Raw genomic sequence first — 22,752 nt, 5'->3', positions numbered from 1 at the left:
GTGATAAGTGACCGTGAATTCTGCAGTAACACGGTTTGGTAGAAGACAATTCAAGCCATTAAACCCTTCGGCGCAGTGATTCGAAGTTTAAGTCCAGGGCTGAGTGGTAAGGGGTGAGGGGTCAGATATCTACCTGCGTGAGATTCACGCGTTCTCCGGAGTGGAGATGTAATAAGGCACACTTCGTTCTGCTCGCTGTACAGAATTGAACAGTTGTGTGTGGGTGGGCAAGAGAAAGTTTTGGGAATTACAATTCGATGGGAGACTACGTAGTGCGCATTATGGTTAGAAAAACGGATACTCACTTATCCGGCCTGTCGCGCTGACGGGCGGCACAGCGGGGTACTAATGGGGATCACTGTGGGAAAGGAGGGGGGGGGGGGGGGAGGTTGGTAAGGTGGAGAACACGGGCAGCGACGGAATCATGCGATGTGCATGCAGACTATCGGTACTTACTTAGCGATGTAATTGTTTATGGCCGTAAGCGCGGCAGCATTTAGGGCCGGCCGGGGAGATTCTGTGAGATAAACAGAGAAGGAGCCGGGGGGGTAAGCACAGGGATTCTGGCCGCAGCGGCAGAGAGCACAGAGGAAGGGAGCCTCTGTATAGCGGTACTTACTCAGTAGTATCTTGCTCGATGGCAGAGCGGGTGGGGTTCTGGCGGTGATCGCTGCCTGTGTACTAGCGGGACAGTGTTTTATGAAGACCAGCAATAGTGGAAATGAAGGGAGGACTGGGAGGGAAAATGGGAGCCTTCATGAGTGAACCGGATTGGGAGGGTGGTACGGCGGCCATATTGGAGTGGAGCTGGCGAACCCATGAATAGTGAATTATGACAATTAAAAAATTATAGTGCATAAAGTGACATATATATTCATAAGCAACAAGGATAATTATACATTAGTTACATTTTGGTCTTGAGGCAAGGAGTAAAATTATTTTTGAAAGTCTCTTTTACGAGTGGAGTCACTCAGTCTTTTTACAGCAGTGAGGTCCAGTCTTCAACTCGGTTCAGGCCTTTCCGTATGCTGTCCGTTCTCAGGATCCAATGCAGTTCCTCTTTAAGTGTTGGGAAATGTCTGTTCCCCGAGGGGGGGCTTTTATCTGTGTGATCACAGTCCATGCGAAATCGTTCTCTGTGTGACCTTTATCCATGAAATGTTCAACAAGGGGCGCATTGGCTGTTTGACAACGGATCCTACTTCGGTGTTGTCCCATCCGGAGTTTGATCTTCTGACGTGTTTGTCCTACATATATCAGCATGAATGGACAGAAAATTGCATAAACTACATTTGTTGGATTGCAATTGGTGAAGTAGTGTCTCTCATATTTAATTGTACCGAAAGAGAAGGTCTTGCCTTCAACAGTTGACTCACATGAGATGCAGTTACCACATTTTGCGTGACCAGTGAGGGCTGGTAAGTTCCACATGTCATTAAGGGTAGTTTTGGCAACAGGTTGTGGTAATGAGGCACAGACTAAGTGATATTTTATATTTTTTGCCCTTTTGAAGGCAAACATTGGGCGTTCCAAGTTAAGAACACCCACATTCAGTACTGGCCAGTGCTTCAGAATGCTTTTCTTTATGGCATTAGATGCCGGGGAGAATGTGGTAACACAGGTGATTCTGTCCTGATTTTTTTCTTATTTGTTGGTTCCAGTAAGGTCTTTCGTGGACAGTACCATGCCCTCTTTAGCGAGTGGCTTACCAATTTGCGTGGGTAACCTCTTTGTCTGAGTTTGGCACTAAGGGTTTTGGCTTCTGCAAAATAGTCTTGTTTAAAATAACAGTTTCTTCGAATACGCAGAAACTGAGTAGGGTAGAGAATCTCTAAGGGCACGGGGGTGGTGGCTACTGTAATTCAATAGGGTGTTTCGCTCTGTGGGCTTGCGATGAGGAATTGTCGTTAGTTGACCTTCAGTGTGCCTTATTTCTATGTCAAGAAAAGGTATTGATTCCTTGCTTGTAGCTAGAGTTTATTTGAGCCCCCACTGTTATTATTCAGCCAATGTAGGAATTGGTTGAGTAAATCCTGTGAGTCAGTCCACAGCATAAAGATATCGTCAATGTACCTCTTCCACAGGGCAATGCCGCTGTGGAAAGGGTTAGACGCATCTAGAATGTTGGAGGTTTCTAGGTTATCCATATATAGGATAGCCAGATTGGGGGCAAAAATAGCCCCCATTGAGGTTCCGCGGACCTGGCCGTAAAATTTTCCTTCAACGAGAAAGACATTTTTGGTTAGGCACATTTCGAGCAGTTGGAGAATAAAGTTAGATGGAACGTTGTAAGGACGAGGGCGTGTATCAAGGATCTTCTCAATCACACGTAGGGAATTAAACTGGGGTATGTTAGTGTAAAGTGATTCCACATCCAGCGTGCACATAATGCTGGATGTGGGATAATATGGGTGTTCTTCAATGAGGTTAATCATTGACATGGTATCCTTTATATAGCATACAGTGTCAGGGACAAATGGCTTGATGAAATGATCGATGTAATGTCCTAGGGGCTCTAACATGGAGCCACAACCCGAGACTATTGGGCGTCCTGGGGGGTGTTCTGAGTTTTTGTGAACCTTGGGTAGACAGTATATTACAGGGGTTCTGGGAGCCTTAGTGTTGAGGAGCTCGAATTCCTTTTTAGATATGAAGCCTGACTCAAGGCAGTCATTAGTGACTTCGAGCATAAGTTTCTGTATGTCATCGGGGGAGAGCAGGGCGTCACGCGGCCCGCGGCAGTAAGGAGAAGGGACCTTCATCTCCCTCCACCCGGGGGCCCCTGGAGCTCTCCTTGTTGCCGTACACCCCGAACTCGGGGTTATCAGCCCCCCCCCCTACTCATGCTCCTTACTGACTGTGGTTTGCGGCCAATATTGGTGGACTGTGACAGTCTCGGCCCGCCACCTCCTCAGCCTCCGCAGTCGGTCAGACTGGCCGCTGATGGTGATTGAGACCGGACCTATCACATGACGTGTCTGCAACACCGAGAGACCCACTTGATCACCCTGGTGATACCCCTCTGCCACGAGGATCCCCCGACCTGCACTACTGCGTGCGAAGTGGGCCCCTAGTGAGGAAGCGGCTGCTGTGTTGTACGCCTGGGCACCCTCTGCCACCATTGAACGCGCCCTAAACCGGGCCTGGCGCCATTTTGGCTGACTGTAGAGTGCTCGTCGTCTGCTACCGGGTGCCATTAACAAGGAGGAACATCTTGGGCGCTAGAGGCACCGGCAGAGTACTGAGGACCCCTACGCCGTAATTCTGGTGCGGCGACACTCCGTGTTTGCCCCTGTCCTTGGCTGGAACTGATCCTCAAAACCTGACTAGACACCATCATGGGCAAAACAGACGTGCGACAGCCCAAGATCAACTTTGATGCCCCCAAGCGGCATGCCCGGACAGGGCAAGATCTACCTGCCACCTCGACCACTGCTAACTCAGCTGATGCCGCGACGGCACAACCCCTTGAGGTACAAGACATCCTGCAAGAGGTGTGTCAGGGATTTGCTACCATAGCGGGCAAGGTAGACAGGCTATCCTCCCGCATGGATGCTAGTGCCCACAAAATGGACGCCCATGAGGAGCGCATTACTGAGGCAGAGCGGTGTATATCATACTCGGACGACGCGGTGGCCAGGCACACTTCCCAGCTATCTAGGATGGACAATTTGCTCCGTGTCATCGCCTCCAAGAACGAAGATTTAGAAGCGAGAAGTCTAAGAAACAACATACGCATCATAGGATTTCCGGAGTCCACCAACACCGGTCGCATGGAGGAATATGTACAGAAGCTCCTGTTGGCTGCGGTGGGCTCTCAGGCCTTCTCCCCCCAGTTCATTGTCGAGCGAGCGCACAGATCGCTAGGCCCCAGACCCAAGCCCGGAGCGACTCCGAGACCCATAACTGCCAGACTTCAGAACTACAGGGACGAGACGTTGCGTTGCGGGCCGCCCGAGGAAAACAATCGTTATCCTACAAGGGGAACTCTCATCATTTTCCCCGACTTCACACCCCTGGTTCAGGAAGAACAGAGGAAATTCCTGGAAGTTAAAGCCAAACTGCGAAACGCCCAAATCGACTAAGCTCTCCTATACCCGGCGCAGTTGCGAGTGACTCACTAGGGTCGACAACGCTTCTTTACAAAACCGCAGCAAGTGGACGATTTTCTTAAACATCTTCGGCTCATGGCTCGATCTACGGGTAATGAGGAGGATGGACGACAGTCGCCGATGGAGGGTGAAGGTGCGGATGAACAGTAAGGTGCTCTGATCTACGTGTGATGTGATTTGAACATTGGCTCCTGCAGGTATGGTCCATCCACATTTATACAGATACTGTTTGAACTGCAAATAGACCGGGATGGGGAGTCCCTTGGGCTGCCGGTAGATGACTCGCCGGGCACCCCACATGCTTGATGGAGCTGCAGTGTTTTTTCTACACGGGCTCCGAAGGCAAGGGGTGGTTTGTGTTGCCACTTAGATGACCTCCAAAGGGTATTCACCCCCCCCACTTGCCTGGCCACAAGAGCTGGAGAGGATTGTTCTATGGGATTGTTGGATTGGGTGGGCAGGGAGGGATGGGAGGGTTTACTATACTGGCAAATTGGGGCTGCTTCAGTGGGTGGGGGGTGGGATAGGGGGGGGAAGGACGGGTTAATCACAGTTGTTGTTTCTAAATACATGAGTGACTGAAGTATCTGGTATGTCCGGGAACAATCAGTGCACGTGCTATACCATACGCTCTTTTAGCTCTTACACATACCCTGCAGTTTCATGGCTAGCGCTACTAACACACGACTAAACGTTCTAACATGGAATGTTAGAGGGCTGGGGGACCCTAGGAAGAGGCAACTGATATTGGCATACCTGGACAGGCACCATACTCACATAGCAATGCTGCAAGAAACGCATATTTCACCTCAGAGGCACACCAACTTTGCGTCCCGATGGGCTGCGCATAGAATCTTCTCTTCCTACTCTTCATACGCTAGGGGAACTGCGATTTTAATCAAGAAACAAGTTCCCTTTCACCTGGTGGGCTCAGCTAGGGACGATCAGGAACGGTATTGCATGATTTGGGGTCGCCTGGGCCTGGAATCGGTTACACTGGTGTGTTGCTATGGGCCAAATGTAGACACCCCCGAATTGTTCTCATCCCTGTGGGAGGCGATAAGACGCATAGGATCAACACACATAATATAGGGAGGCGACTTTAACGTTACATACGCACCAACCCTGGGCAGATCGCACCCTGCCCCACATCATCGCACTAAATCCAGCTTATTGCTAAAAGACATCATAGAGGAGAACCAGTTGATAGACGCCTGGCGACACATGCATCCACTAGACAGGGAAGGTACACACTTCACGGAACATGCCGCCACATGGGCCCGACCAGCTCTTTGGCTTGTCTCTTGAGGTCTGGGCCCCGCATTGAGCCAGTCTCGTCACCTCGCCAGGACATATTCTAATCATGCCCCTGTCTGGCTTGCATTTTCATATGTTGCCTTTAGCCCCCCGCGTAGCGCATGGCGACTTAACACGCGCATGCTCTCGGATATAGTTTTCCAGGAAGAGCTGCGCGAGGAAGTACAAAACTGCTTTGAAAGAAACAAGGGGTCAGTTCAAAGTATAGACACGATTTGGGAAGCCTTCAAGGTTACCATAAGAGGTTATTGCATCTCTAAGGGTTCAGGGATCCTCAAAGATATTCTTAACACTCGGTCTAGACTGGAGCGTGAGCTGCAGGCATTAGAGGTCACACTGAGGCGCACACCGGATGGTGAAACACAAGAGAAATTTAGATCCACGCTTTGTGAGAAGTTGGCCCGATATGCAGCGTTCGCTATTCTAGCGACCACTATGTATCGTTCCAAACGACCCTTATGGTGATTGGTTGTAAGTCAACCTTAGACCAGCTATCCTAGTAGCGTGGATACGAGCAGTCTTCGGGCTAAACTCTAGAGGGCGTGTTAAGCCAGCTGTTATACCATCATATATACCCCTTGAACACCAAGTGAAAGGACACCACACAAGTGTTATGAAAATAAACAGTATATTTATTAAGAATCACAACTGCCCTGGACTCTTTATGAGGACAGGGTACTAAGCACAGAACAAAAGCTCTTAGAAAATACTTCAAGTGCACAATTAAAACAAGTGCCCGAGGGCACGGAAAGTTTAGTGGTCTCGGGCGGACCCGATAAGGCAAGTCGGAAGCGAGGGACTCGGGACCCTAGAGTAAGGAGGCTATGCAGGCACCGAAATGCCGAAGTTACCTAGCCACGAGGGCTGCGGCTGCACAAGTCTTTACATGCGTCGGGGTCTTCGCTGACGAGCCAGGAGCGGGAAGAAAAGGAGTTGCTGGCCGGCGACAAGTGATGAATAGTTCGTAGAGATCCAAGCCTGGATCAGTGATCGTTGATACCTGAAAGCAGAGGGGACCAAGTTCGTACTACTAGCCAGTAGTCAGAGGGTACCAGGAAGGCACCGGATGGCAGTCACCTCGACTAGGTGAGTGGGCGACGCTAGGCTCTGCAGTCTCACGGACCAGGAGGCGTTGTCGGCAACCAGGATGGAGGTGCGAGCTGTCCCACGGAGGTTGATGCTGTCGCCGTGCCCTGGGCCCAGGATTGGGGCAACAAGCCTTGGCAGATTTCAGGGCCACGTGGTGGGCCTAAAATGGCGTCTTGAGTGGACCAGGAGGGTCCGGGGTGCTTCTCTCAAAGAAGGAAGCAAAGGCCAGTCTGGAGCAACCAGACCAGCAGCGTTGGTTGTCGGATGTCGTCAAAGAAGGGCACAAGCCAGCGGCTAGTGACCAGACAACGTGCTGAGCAGCGAGCAGAAGGGCCCCACGCAGATCGTGGAGATGCTGGGAGACTGCACTTCGGTGCTGGAGCTGCTCAAGGTCGGGGCTTCTCGGACCCCAGAGCACTCACCAGAGAATTGCTTCGATGGTCGTGCTGTTTAAGAAAGCGTGCAGGTTTTGATGAGGGCCGGTCCCTCGAGGTCTCGTCGCACCCACAGATCTCAGCTGAGCTGACGACGTGGGTAGAGGTCAGGGGTGCCAGGGAAGCCGGTTCTTGTCGAGCTGGGCCGTCGGATCCTTGAGGAAGGACTTGCAGCAAACCGCAGAGTTCTTAGATGGTGCCCGCTGGTGCAGGGCGACTACTCCTTAGCCACAAGGGAGAAATCTTGAGAAGAGTCTCGAAGTCCTTTCGTAGAAAGTATTCTTGATTCAAAGATGATCTCATTTGGAAGGGTCCCCGCTCCGGCCTTTATCCAAAAGAAAGGGGTGGGTACATGACTAGGTCCTGCCCTAAGGGTGGGACCAGGAAGGGGGGTAGTTACACCCCTCTCCCTCTGCGGGACTTTCCCCAGGTCAGGGGCTGCGCGCCCCTGGAACTGGTTCTAGCCGGCAGATGTGTAGTGAGCACCGGGGTGCCACTCCGCAGTCACCTTCTTGTAAAGCCCTACCTACCCAGAATACACAAACCCTGTCTGGGACGGTGCGAACACCACCCTTGACAGGAAACCCTTTGTCCAAGCTCATCTCGCTGGAAGGACTCCCAGCAGCAGGAGGTCAGACTCGTGTCTGTGGTGGCAGCATCCATTTTGTGGAGCTGAGGCTTCGTTTAACTTTAACCGGGGTTCACAGTTACATACATGTCGTGTCCCTCTAGAAGGGTGGAATGCTAACCCCGTCGCCAGAATTGGCGAGGGGTTAGTATTCCAATTCGTATGACACCTTACTCGACATGTTTTGATAAAGCAATACCAAAGATAGCATTTAACCGCGAGGATTATAATGCACTTAAGAGTATATGGTATGCGTTATCATGGAACAGCTATTAGGACTTGGTTCCGCAAGCTGCAAACGGGCTCAGCTCATGCCAGAGCACCATTTCACACGATTCCAAGCACTCTGCCTTCAGGATTGTTAAGGCCTGCCATAGGAGTGACTGATAGGAATCTGTGTGTCCATTTTAGGGTTAGATATAGGTATACTATATCTACAGCAAAGGGTGATTACACGACTTTGCCCCAGCTGTCATGCAGCCAGTTGTGTCAAATTTAGGAGGCCAGCCAGGGGTGGCATAATACATGCTGCAGCCCCTGGCAGCCCTGGGTACACCCATGCCCTGAGTTACAGGGTCTGATAGGGTGGCCCAGTACCAATTGGAAATGCACCTAGGGTACATGGAATCCATTTTACAGAGAGAGCAGTAGGCCTGGGGTCCCGATTGGCAGGGCCCCAGGTCGACTATGTCAAAAACCAGCTAAAACACAGGGCAAAAAGTTGGGGGCAACCATAGTCAGGAGGTACCTTCCTACACGCTTAATGACTACATGGAAGAGGCACAAAGAGAAACGAGCTTCAGAGGGATACACTGGCAAGCTTGCCGTTATGGCGAGGGGGAACGACCTGGCATTGGCGGACATAGACATCCCAGACATTTTAGCTTTGTGTTAGAAATAGAAGGATTAGATGGCACACACCACTATGACACTGCAATCATACTGGAAGAGTTTACCAACCACTACGCAGGTCTGTACACGACCTCTGGCTCCAGAAATATAGACCTTGATACATACCTGGGTGACATTGCACTTGGTTGGTTTAGTGATGTACATCGGACATTTCTATGTGCGCCCTTTGAACTAGACGAAATACGAGAGGCCATAATGGGCCTTCAGTCAGGCAAGGCCGCAGGGATGGATGGTATACCCGTTGAATTTGAAAACTTATATTGACTTGATGGCCCCAATTCTACGTGAAGTCTATGAGGAATCACTTGACGAGTGGTCCCTGCCTGCCTCTATGAGGGAGGCACCTATTATCTCATTGTTAAAACCGGATAAGCCTGCTCACTTATATGGGTCATAGCAACCCCTTTCCCTTCTGAACTGTTATGCTAAGATCTTGGCCAAACTTATCGCCACAACTGAGTGAGTCTTTTGTCTGAACACCTGATATTGCCATATCAGTCTTGATTTGTCCCTGGTAGAGCCACTTCCCATAACCTAAGGACCCTCTTTACCTTATTACACAATGTGGCCCCCGAGTTACGCCTTGCAGCGTTTTTTTTGGATGCAACGAAAGGTTTTGATTCGCTCAAGTGGCCGTTCCTTTTTGGAATACTGCAACGCATGGGCTTCCCACCTCTGTTTTTATCGAGAATACGCCTGTTGTATCATCAGCCTGGCGCGAAGGTACTGATCAATTGACAGCTCCCACACAAATTTTTGATCACCCGGGGTATGAGTCAGGGGTGCCCATTGTCCCCGCTCTTGTTTGCTCTTGCTACAGAACCACTAGCGGCACGCCTACGACATCGCCACAATGATTTAGCCTTCCGATGCAACATGAGGCAGATATTAATCTCCATGTATCCTGACGATATTACTTTATACGTTCGGGACCCACAATCCAATTTGAATAACCTACTCAGAGAATTTGTAACATTTGGCCATCTGTCTGGTGTCCAAATAAATTGGAGTAAGTCCTGCTTCTTCCCGCTCACTGATGCGGTGACGCGATTCCCCCTGGACTATCCACTAGAGTGGTGCGATGGAGACTTGCGTTATTTGAGAATCAAGATCACTAGGGACAGGGAGGAGCTCATGAGGCTCAATTACGGGGTGGCATTGTCCCGCCTTACGGATAGGATTGACCGCTGGATAACACTCCCGCTATCTATGGCAGGAAGAGCTTCCTTGATCAAGATGGTAGTTCTACCCCAACTTCTCTATTTATTCCTAAACATTTCTTATTTCCCTGGGAGACATTTTTTTACATCCCTCCGATCGGAACTGAGCAGGGTAGTATGGGACGGCAAACGAGCCAGATTGAAATGGTCAATACTCACTAGACCTTATGCTACGGGTGGGTTCGGCCTTCCTGATCTCGAACTCTATTACGTTAGCGCTCAGGCACACTATTTATACTTTTGGATTTGACAGCCCAAATAAATGCCACAGCTTGCGGCTGAACACTGGTTACTACACCCGATTCCGATAGAAGGAGCAATCTACATGACCCTGAATGCTCGAGAGCGCACGCAGACTACAGTGAACGCCACAATCAAGGCATGGCAACGACTAACTAGCTTATTCAATCTCCCCCTGCTATATTCACCACTGCTTCCATTGGCCTACCATCCTGACATGCCACTTTTACAGGAGGCAGTCTTCCACAGGATGCAGTGGCGCATATCCGTTTTGACGTGGAGGAACCTTTACACTGATGCCTCATTTAGGGATTCAGATGACATGTTTAAAGATGCACACCATACCCCATTAGATAGTTTTTTATTTATCAGACTTAAACAAGGTATGAGAGCACTTCACACTGACTTTACCACCAAACCCCCAATGCTCCCACCAGTGCACGCTTTGCTACAGCAATCCTCAACTAGACGGCTGGTCTCACTCTATCGGATCACACACACTAGACCCACGACAACAGATTTGCCATCCCGAACTAAATGGGAAGCTGTACTGGGAACAGCCTTAACAGAAGAGCAGTGGGAGTATTGCTGCTCACAAACGGAGCGTGTTTCTGCCAGCAGTCGGTTTCGGATATTACATTATAAATATCTACACAGAATATACTGCACTCCGGGCTAGTATGCACAGACACCAGCTGCGAGACACATATCACTGCGACAGGTGTTATGCTCGGCAGGCTGATTTTTTGCACCTGGCCTGGGAATGTCCTACCATTTTTGAGTACTGGGGTCATGTTTTCACAGCCCTCAACCAGATGACCAATAAACACATTGAGGCCACACCCCTAATTGAGCTATTGAGCTATGTTAAACAGGTCCCCATAGCGCATCGTAGATTTATACCACTTGCTTTGTTGATGGCCAAACGCCACATAGCCTGCAAATGGGACTGGCTAGCGGACATGATTCGCTGCCAGGAACAATCCGCCCTTTATGCTGAATTAGTACCTAGCAGTTCTAGGCCCAGAGATATATGGGCGCCATTCACGGCTTATCTACTGTCCTGCGCTGAGGCAGACGACCAACCGGGTGCTGATACTTAGGTGAATGCATATTCCTCCCATGTCATTAAGTACATCCGATGGCCCTTCCTGCACACAATGTACTACTTGAAGGCCTCTGTGATCTGTGACACTCCAGTGAGGTGTTAGCAATGTAGGAGATCCCGAGCGCTCCCTTCCCCCTTTTTTTCTTTTATTTTTTCCACGCTGGTCCTTAGCATGCCTGAATGAATAGTATGATGAAGGGTCACTGTGTTAGGATGTGCTACGTATTACTTGATGATTACAAATTTCTAGACCCAGGATTGCCGGGAACTTGTGTATAACGCAATTCTTTTCTTTGAATGGGTTCTATCATGCACACGTATGTTTGGCAAATCCCTTTAAGTTGAGACGCGGCCGGCCCTAAGCGGTTGTAGGCGGCTTGCTGTATTAACAAGTGTTGTTGCCTCTGTTTATGATGTTAGAAGAATACACCGTCCTTACACGCTGCCAGCCAAACAATTGGTTGTAGGCATGAAGCTGTGTAACTCTTTCACCCATCTAATAAAATGTTTAATATATATATATATATATATATATATATACATATACATATACATATATATATATATATATATACATATACATATACATATATATATACATATACATATATATACATATATACATATACATATACATATACATATACATATACATATACATATACATATACATATACATATACATATACATATATATATATATATATCTTCAATACCATTGGGTGAAAGTTAAACCTTTTTGTATTGAATTCAAAGTGAATTTAGATAAGCTGTCCCAGAGCAAACAAAACAGACTAAGATTGCATACATTGAGTGAGTCGCGACTGGTGCATGAGTGTTTCAAACATTTAGCCAAACATACAGTAAATCATAGACATAACCAAAACAATATATCAGAAGATATCATCTGTAAAATAGAATAGTCTCAGGAAGATAAATTAGTTCTTTGGTTCTGTGGGACTCTGTACAGATGAATATAAAGATAGAACGTCGACGTTTCGACCCTATGTATGATGCGCTGATTTATGTTCATCGGTGGCGGGTCTTCATCAGGACTGGAACATATTAGGACAGCCTATGAATGTAATGAGATATGGTCAGGCTCTTATGTGTGTCAAAGATAAAAGTGGGGAAGAGAGTCATGTAAGAAATTTGCGCTCACCTCAATGTTCGTAGGTGTATTATTTGTCTGTTCATCAACTTGGAGGGAGATTTGTCAACTGACAAAAAATTGCATAGCGTGATTGACACAATTTTTCTAAAAGCAATATATAAGGAAAACTCAGGTCTCTGCTTAACTAAAAGGTAGGTTAATCTGAACGGTATGTTTGCCTGCGAACATACCTTATTAATATTTATCTCCTCAGCACCAGCCGGTCTGAAGGTCATAAGGCGCAGCGCCGCCTTGGCGATTGCCTGGGGAGATAAGAGATCAGGTCTAAGTTACAGGGCTGTCGCGTGGGCCTAGAACTTAACATGCATATAGCGTGCTTGTGGCACTCGATACCTTGTGTGGGCTTATATCATAACCTTATTCTATGGCACAGCGTCGCGGCTCCATCGAGGTGGTATTTATCTGGAGCTTACATACGGAGAGAGTGATTACCCGGTGAAAAAATAGGCAGAGACTGTGTTGGTTAATAAGCACAGTTTCTCTCATTGTATTTCTGTGTTAGGAGGGTGAATCCTGTGCAAGCACGATAACTGAGATTGTTCTTATGTGCGTGTTATGAATATAAACACGATCGGGTGAAAAAGACTTGGTCTCATTAGGTAGGCTGTTACCGCGTGTCTTATGAAGTTTCGATTTATCATTAGCGTCAGGACTAAGCCGTCGGCCGTTGTATTTATAATTACAATTACATAAAACCTGTCCGGATAAGGGGCCCATTAGGATGTTGGTTAACGTGCGGGGTCAGGTACTTACTCAGGACGGGAAGCCGGAAAAGCCTGAGACTATTGTATTTCACGGATGATATCTTCTGATACATTGTTTTGTTTATGTCTATGATTTACTGTATGTTTGGCTAAATGTTTGAAACACTTAGTCACCAGTCACGACTCACTCAATCTCAGACTATGTTTTGCTTGTTCTGGGACAGCTTATCTAAATTCACTTTGAATTCAATACAAAAAAGTTTAACTTTCACCCTATGGTCAGTGTCAGTTTTTCTGATAGATCCGGTATTGAACATATTCTTTCTTTGTAAAGTATTCAGTACATGTTTGAAAGAAATTGTGTTACTGACAGAACCATTGTTGTTGGCTAGTCTCAGGGCCAGCATAGTGTAGAAAACCTGAAGCAAAAACAAACAGTCAAGAAGGGCCCTCCAGCAGCCAACGGAACCACAGTCCCAACAAGGAGGAATCGAGTGGCCACGAAGCACACAGAATACACAACTGGGGCGACCCGACCCAACAGAAGAACACCTGCAAGAACCAGAACAAGCCACAGGTCACTGAGGGGGAGAAGAAGGAGGAGGAGAAGGAGGAGGATGAAGCCCCGCCAAGAACCTCTGTATGGTGAAGTCCGCAGGGGCGTGGAACAAAAGAGCACCATCGAAGGGAAGGTCCACCAGCTGTTCCAGAACGTTAACCGGGAACGCACTGTCCCGAAGACATGCATGGCGACGAAGGGCAAACGAAGAAGCGATGGCACGACCCACCACGTCCGAGATGTCCAGAGCGTAGCAAAGAATAAACAATGCCAGCTCCAGGCCATCCAAAACATGGTGCCTCAGATCAACAGACACCCTCCTGAGAAGCGGCAGACATAAGGGACTTCACTGAGTCCCACAAGCAAGAAGTGGCCCTAGCCAAGACACACAGTTTTAAGGGCCCGCAGAGCCTTACTGGTTCAGGCGAAACTATTGCGCCCCCAGGAGTCCAGCCAGCAGGCCTCCCGTGACGAGGGAGTCAACAGTGACGGCAGAGATGGAAAGGCATTCTGCAAAAGGGAGTGGAGGGAAAGACAGGCTGGATCACGTAGCGCCCGATGGTGGCGGTGCAGAAGGTGTGGGGGCACTGGTTCCCGTGGAGGAACGGCCACAAGTTGCCAAGAGAGAAGAATGGAGTGAACCCTCGAAGGGAAGCAGCAGCAGCACCCTACCACCAGACCCTGATGGAGAACCTCCAGAAGATGATCCGCGGGGAAATGTGTAGCTAGATCACCCATGCGCAAAATTCCCACAGCCACGGAAACAGCACGAGCGAAGGCTGCACCCGCCTCCGTAGGGCCCCGCGGAGGGAAAAGCAGCTCCTCGACGGCTGCAAGCTAAGGCGGCCATACCCCAAGCCAACCGGAAGGAGGAAGGGCCAAGTACGGAAATAAGGAAGAGGGACTGAGGAGTGGGGGACCTGCGGCTCCTCTGGCGAAGACCGCGGCCGCGAAAACTGCGTGGAGCCGCCTTTAGACGAAGCTGGGGGAAAAGCCACGACGTGTCGGCCTGTCTCCAGGGAGGATGACACCAACAAGCGTTGTAACTCTGGAGAAGATGCGTCCAAGGATGAGTCAATGACCCAACGCTGTCCTTTTGCTGTACCACAGCGCTCGGCGCAGGAGACCGGGGCTGGGCCGAATCGTCAAAGGTGCTTCGTCGGAAAGGCACCGACCTGACCTCCGACGAGGCAGCTGCCTGCATGGAAGGACGAGTAGTCCCCTGCCAGCATTGACCCATGACGGGACGTGAAGGGCCCTCCACCGATCCCTGTGGCACCGCCAGGGCCAGCAGCTACCGGCACAGAAGCGGCGTCACCTCGGCCTCAGACAAGATTGCCGCCTGTCCAGAGGACCAATAGGGGCTCAGTGTGCGTCCCGAGCCCTGATACACCACAGGGACTCCCCCTGGAGTTTGCGGCGGAGCAGAGACGCTGTGGTCCAAAGGAGGGACCCCCGAAGGGCCGCACCCCAATGGCACCACATCCTCCGAACTGGATCTGAGCCTCCGGCAACGCCACGGAGGGCCCCACACACTGCAAGGGATCCGCTGATGTCCCAGGAGGGGAAAGAGGAGGAGGAGGAGAAGCCAGCGAGGCCTGCAAAGCCGCCACATATGTCTCCATCTGGGCTCTAGTCGCCCCCACACCGGGAAACGGCGGATAGGGGGACGACACGCAGGCCACACCACCCGCGTAGAGTCGTGTCCCCGACAGGGCGGGACCGGCCCTCGGGGACAAACTGCGACACTTACGACAGGTGAGCAACGCTCTTGTGACTTCAGAGAAGGACGAAGATGAGGTAAACAGCGGTATCGAGAACCCTCCGCAGGGGCCGGGCGGGGTGATGACGCCGACCTGGACATGCGGGCCGAAAGAAGTTTCATCCGGCGCTCCCGTCGGGACTTAGGTTTTATCTGCTGGCACGCCTCACAATCAGTGGAGTTGTGATGTTCCCCCAAACACCAAATGCAGATGAGGATCTGTCGCTGACATCAGCGTCCACAAGACAAGCACATCTTAAAGCCCGAAGGCATTTGCACACTGTTCCCACACACGCAATAGTGTAAAGGGAAAAGAGAAAGGCCTAAACAGGGCCAGAGTGCGATACGGATCCGCGTTGCACACAGAAAAGGAAAAAACTGATGTAGGCGCGCCGAGATGGGACTTGTGACCTTGCTGACGTCACGTAAGCTGCGAGGCACGGGTGGAGTCGTGTGGTGCAATCATTTTTCATGTATTGCCCAGTTCCCTGACTTGGAACCAAGGATTGTTCATACTGAGAGGTTTCATACACCCATTCGTCCTTTCCTTTTAATTATGGGCGTTAAATTTAATCGTCTTACATAATATATTTAAGGACGGAGGCATCTTAGTAGTCTCTATTCGACCGACTAGGTGGCCCATTCCCTTATGGGACCAGCATTGAAGATGAATTAGCCCTGAAGAAGTCCTTTTGAGAAGGAAGAAACATGTCGGCTGTGTCTCAATCATATTGTAAAACCACAAAATCTGAATTCTCGGATAAAGGACCTAGCTGGAAACAAGGAAGATTCCCGCTCAGTCAGAGTCAGGACAAATGACAAGGAAGGAAACATTTCCTTTCTTGAGTCCCCTCACTCACCAGGGTAACGTTCAGCAATCAAATGACCTGGGAATAACACAGTTTTACCAACTGCAAAACTACAGGAGTAGTACACGTGATCACTTGTACCTGCAACCTTCATTACGTAGGGATGACCACAAGGAAAGTGAGTACCAGGGTTGTGGAGCACCTCAGTAACATCAGGTGCAAGCGGGCAACAACAAAATGACATTGCACTTTATTGAGAAGCAACACACACCCAACGACATGAAATGGGTAGTCCTTGAACATGTCAAATGCAATGACAACCTTGAACAAAGACTACTTGAGAAAGAACAACGCTGGGTTTTCAAATTACGTACCGATAGCCAAGGTCTCAACGACAGTATTCCTTGGGGTCAGTTCTCAAGATAAAATCAGAGAGAACAGACTTGCCTAACACAACTGGGTTACCACTCTAGCAAGGGCACGGACGTTCCCAAATTAACCCACAACAAAAAAACGTGACCTTTTAGGTATTGTTGCACCCATACAGTACCCTGTTATACTAAAGAAACCCATGCGTTTAAGTAGTAGCATCCATTCATAACTGAGTACCCAATGAATCAATAGAGGTTCCAATAGCCTGCCTCTATTCACAATGTAAATTGCTGGGCACACAGCGTTTGTCTTAATGTACGTACTGTTTCCCTTTCCCTTTATGTAATAACCTTTCACCAAGACAGTTCAGGGTATTTATTCCACGTTATGCAATTATTTGTGTAGCCCACCAACACAGTGTTTTTTGAGTCATTTTTCATTATCCCTTTGACTGGCACTAATGAATATATGCACTTTCATACTGACAAAAAGACTGTTCAATCTAGCCAAAAGCGGCAGCCATTTTGTGAAGGTTTCCACACTAGTCTTCATTGCATGACTAGGCGGAAACACTTCTGATATAAACCTGCACCCGGGAAAGACTCGCTAATATGCGGTCGCGAGGGACAGCAGGTTAACAAGCCCGAGAGAATATTTTCTCCAAGTAAGTGGTTTCTCTTACAGGAACGGACCAGGCAGCCAGCGGAGACCACCACAGCTCACCCACCTCGTTTTTTCATAGAAACAAAGCATTCAACAACGCTTTGTTTTTTTCCCCTCCATAGCGTTCGAGACCGAACCTCTCAAGACCCTCTGAGACCATGATGCACATTTTTGCCATTTAACCAGTAGGTTATTTGTCTCCATTTATGTGGTTTGTTCGTCGTTTTGTCTGTTTACCGCGCATTTCAAGAGGCGTATTCAACCTTGCATCACTGAAGGTTTGTTAGTCATGTTTTTCGTATTGCATAACCACTGGCTTTTTCTACTGTTAATGGCGTATACTAAGAGGCATTTTAATACTGATGGGTGTCACTAAAATCGTTAGACAGGACACTTGCGTCTCTACTAGTGATCACACATTAGAGAGGCATGTACAAGCATTTTATATGCATTTGTGTCACAAAGATGGTGAGACCGGACATTGGAACGTTAGTAACTAAATACACCTTTGGTGAGTTAGTCATGTTCCTTATGGGTAATGTCACGTGGTGACTTGTTTTTTTTTAATTTTGTAACTTGTACCAGGCATTTGATGACGGTGTCACAATTATTGGGCTCAACTATGAGTGTGTATGTTTTTCAAACTAGTCTTACAAAGCGTGTGAAGGCTTTAGAGGATACACACCCACATTGGAAGAGAACTGTTGCATTGCGGTTTTTAGAAATTAACCTACACCACAGGGAGTAGGTTGTACATGATAATTGTGTCTTCATTTACAGATACTACATGATTAGTGCATCGTATGTATTAATATAGCTTGCTTCATTTTTGCAGCATTATTATTTTTTCCTCACTTTAGGTCACTTTTGGGAGTGGTATAAGCAGGGCTGGACCCTGTTTGTCCTGAAGAAGAGCACTGGGGTAGCTCAAAACTAGTTGACGTCCTCTACGGACCACTGACCCATTGAAGACAGGAACCCTAGAGACCACCCCGTTTTTAACATATCGACTAGGAGCCAGAATTAAAATTCGCCCACTAGTTAGATATTTTTGGCCCACCACTGAACCCATATCACCGCACTACACATAGTCACTCACAAAATAGTGCTCCTACGTAGTGTCGCAAGTCGTAGCACACCTCAACCCGAAGCGGGTTGGGATGGCACCTATGATGAAGCGTGTCTCTGTGGGGAAACCCTGGTGAGTGAGGGGACTCAAGAAAGGACATTTTTCCTTCCATGTCATTTGTCCTGACTGAGCAGGAATCTTCCTTGTTTCCAGCTAGGTCCTTTATCCGAGAATTCGGATTTTGTGGTTTTATGATTGAACTAGGAGGGTGGACCTAGCATATCCCTCTTTCTCCCCCAATTTTTTGATTTTCTCAATCATATTGAACAAGTTTTAAAAAAAGACTTCATTGAAAATAAAGGAAGAAACTTGGAAATTTAGATTGACATGGTTTTTATACAATTCTTTGTCCAACTTGCTGTGTGGTGCACCTGTGCTGTTGTGTTACAACTTTATCAAGTGCCACCTTAAAAGTTGAAAAGGAGACATTTTTTTTCCACAGGTCCAGTGTGCATGTGGCTTCAAGCGCATTGTATAAATAAACAGTGTAAAGTGATTTCTTGCCGTTCTCAAGTTCTAGCCACAGAGCCTCATGAAGCCTTGAATTTCCCACGTTTTGTTTAATCCGACACCACAATTTTATTGTTGAATAGAGTTGGCCTACGGTTGCATTATTTGGCCAAATTCCAGGCGCATTTGCGTTGTAGATATAACTGCTATACAGCTGGTAGCTCCAAAGAAAGTAGTACACCTCATGGGCAATACAAAAGGAAAGCTCATTACTAACCGCTTGGCTACAGCTAAAATAATCATTGGTGACCACCTTCTTTTGCTTTCCATTTAGAAAGGAAACCATAAAGGAGCAAGTCTCAAGCTAAGAGAGATGAATATTGTCTTCAATAGAAAAATCACGTAGTGCTCTATGACGTCTTGTCGGACACATGTGCGGTAATCAATTTGCCTATGATCGGTTTCTTGGGGTGGTACCCTGCAAGAGCAGGTGTGTGTGGATGAGGGGGGTGTAAACTCCACAAAGATCAAAACACAGCCTTATGGTGAAGCTTGAACAATAAAATATTATGGTTTCCATATTAAATAGACTATTACTAGCTGAACATTTGGAAACCACAAACTAGCATGTGAAATGTATAAAAAATAAACATTTAACTATAGGTTCTTCGATACATCCCAGCAATCCAATCTGAGAAATGTAGAAATTGAAAGCAGTTAGACAAAAACTAAATTTCGGAGTACAACAACCATAGTCTTCAGTCAGTTAAGTACTCATACTTCAAGATAAGAACTGTAAGACCAGATATTTGCTGAGTGTGGAAAACAAAGTAGGGAAAATGCATTATTTTATATCACACATGTATATATATATATATATATATATATATATATATATATATATATATATATATATATATATATATATATATATATATATACACACACCAAATCCTTAGAACGGACCACACAAGAGGTAAAGTTCTTAAAGTGCAAATGTATTCTCCAATATATATATATATATATATATATATATACACACACACACACACATACATATATGTATATACAAACACATTTTTAAGTTGCCAACAATACGCTAACATCTAAACTAAAAAATTAGAAAAAACAGGTTCCTTATGTGCATATATATTCTGGAGACATGGAATGCAAACCGGCCATTCTACAATATTTAGTTATTACCACAAAATAAAACAATTATTGTACAAATATAAAATAGTATACTAACTTTGCAACCAGAGGGAGATAGTTGTATCATCATGCTTCATTCTTTCTTTCTCCGGGTTAGCAAGAGCCTCAATGATACAATCTTAGTCTACTATTAAAGATCATATTTGGTTTTATATCAGATAAAAGAAGGAATACATTATGGTTTATTACATTCACAATTATCAACTAGGATGGAATAGTAAAATATACGACCCATAAATTTAAACAAAAAATCTCTTTCAAGGTAGAAGGAATAGAATCATCAAAGTGGACAGCTTTAATAATTGATATATTGAATATTTCATGCTCAACTCAGTTACTCATATTCTTCCTGTTCAGGATATGGCATTAAAAAGCACTAACAAGCACTGCATGCATTTCTGGGCTCAACTTTGCAACTTCACTTTCTTAATCAGAGGATTCTAATCACACGTCATGGGCTACAATCCATTGGATTAAAACTGGCAATAAATCAAAAGGTATAAGAGCATTCCTTGCATCAGTTTCTCACAGCAACCAAACCCTTAAATGCAACCGAACAACCCCATAAATGAGGAAACCCATCTTTTTTAAATCTTTAAGTCTGTGCTATCCAATAAAGCTCTGCAGCTGTCAGCAGACTTGATACTCCCTGTTTTTTTCCACTGAAAGCAGCCTATGTATACGACTTTAAAATTAAATAAATTGGGACTTTAATAAAGGAATAACACTGGTAGATTCACGGTATTGGGCCAGTTTAAATTACAGGCGGCAAAAGACTTTGCCACTGACAGATCTGCAGCACTGATCCCATGGTAAAACTGATGAGGAGGAGAAGTCAAAAACAGAAAAAACTATAGGGCTAGACAATTTTGAAACAGTTTTAATAAACAATACAGAAAATGTGTGCAGCATGGCCAAAACCAGGCATCAGATGGAAAGACTGGTTCACAAAGATCTAGGGTGAAATACATTTCTGACTCGTTCTGTTACTGCCTTTTGTGCATTAGTGATAGCAAATGTTAGGACAATAATTTGAAGTGTATTCTGATAAAGAGCTTCAGTGATGTGGGAGATAAATACACCACATGGTTTCATTATGAGCTGCAAAAAGACCCTGTTTTAATATGGAAGACTATTTGGAGCTTTCATTCAGTCTCTACTGATGCAGCTGTTTGAGGCATTATCTGTGAGTGTATAAAAACGCTTCAGTAACTTTATAGCTCAGAACCGCTCAACTCAAATGTAACCCTTTTTCTTCCTGTGAAAGCTAAAGAACACTTTGGACTTCTGTTGCCTAATGGCCAAATGAGCAGTCCGGTGCACAGAATGAAAGCACCCTAGTCATAGTCAAGCACCAACAAGCGTATAGGGGGTCAAGACCAGACACACATCTCTTACAATTAGTAGAGGACATATAGATGTACAACTTTGGCAGCAGCATAACACCACAAACAAATGCCCAAACACTTACAAAAAACAACAAAGAAAATTTGATAAAGCTCCTTCCAGTCATCGAAAAACACATTCATGAAAATCTGGTACCACCTAGCATTCAACAAGGGTATTCGCCAAGTTTTTTTTCTGGATCAAGTCTGGCTCCTGAAAACCGATTCTAAATGAGGATTCTGTAGGAAGAAATATTTATAGTATGGTCCAATTTAGAAACAATTCATTTTAATACAAGAGGTATAATACTGGCAATCTTACCGAAGAGTTTATTTGAACAAAACAATACAACATGCATACAACAAATGAAGCCACAAACATGTAGTGTCCTTTACAACTGAAGTAGCTTCGAAGAGAAATCACTGCATAATCTATTTCTTCAGCATCTTAAGGGCCATATTTATGAGAGGCATGAACAAGACCGCAGGCGACGCAACCCACGCCAAGACTGCTCAGGACTTGGATCTCAAGCTGGAACAGGACTTGATTCTATACCCTTATTTCGGATGATTGCCTAGTGACAATGGATTAGTTACTTACCTGTAATCCTAGTTCTCATCCAGGGGTATACTCATCAAAGTCATCATCTATGAATAATCACTGCGCATGTGCGGGATCCCGGAGCATATAGAAAATACATATATATACATATGCATATGTGAAAACATACATGCAGCCTAAAATATTTCCAAACTGGCAAAGATGCTGAATATTACACAGATTTGCATAAACACAGCTGTTCTCTCTGAACCCCTAAGGAAGAAAGAGAGCAGTTAACATTTGCATACAACAATGCTTTATTGCCATAGAAAACCCTATAATTGCAGGCATTTGCCAGTAGGCTGCAGTAGAGTATAAAGAAACAAAGAAAAACTGACACCTTGCCTTTAATGCATTAGAGTAGGGGTACCGTGCCTTTAAGCCCTGAAGGTGACCCCCTGCTCCCATGATGCACCACAGGTGGCAGTTGGGTCAGTTCTTTTTTCCGTTTTTGACTGAATTTATTTGGTTTGAGTGAATTTTTTCAGAAAATTCGACATCTTCTGGTTTATTAAGGGTTCTGCTTTTGTTTTTTGTGGTGTTCCACTACAATTTTCTGTCAGAATGCCTGCTTTATTCCAGAAGTGTCTTTCTTGCGACAAGAAAATGGCACTGGCTGACCCACACTTAGTGGTGATTGCCTGGTGACGATACAGCGGTTTACACTGGAAACTCTGTGAATACACTACTAAATATATTAAGTCCTGATGAAGTTCCTAGTGTGACAGGAACGAAATGCGTTGGCTGATTTTAATTCATGTGCAACAATTTTCAATAATAAAAGAATATGATGGACTGAAATTTGCCATATTAAATTAATTTTTGGTGCACCTTCCATTTTGAATTAAATTGCGGTCTCTGGTCTCCAGTGG

General features: G+C 46.4%; 1 protein-coding gene across 2 annotated transcripts in view; it reads right to left on the bottom strand.

The window, feature by feature from the left end:
• THOC2 (THO complex subunit 2) overlaps positions 1-22,752 on the bottom strand; it is a 1,289,207-nt gene that overhangs the window by 903,997 nt on the left and 362,458 nt on the right. For both annotated transcript variants that reach the window (XM_086918507.1, XM_086918508.1), the window contains exon 17: positions 19,932-20,012. In XM_086918507.1, coding sequence (XP_086774633.1) covers positions 19,932-20,012 — 81 coding nt within the window. The remainder of the gene's footprint in view (positions 1-19,931; positions 20,013-22,752) is intronic.

Source organism: Lissotriton vulgaris, chromosome 4_1 (assembly GCF_964263255.1).
Source record: "Lissotriton vulgaris chromosome 4_1, aLisVul1.2, whole genome shotgun sequence".
Lineage (NCBI taxonomy): Eukaryota > Metazoa > Chordata > Amphibia > Caudata > Salamandridae > Lissotriton > Lissotriton vulgaris.
This window is presented reverse-complemented; position numbering and strand designations above follow the sequence as displayed.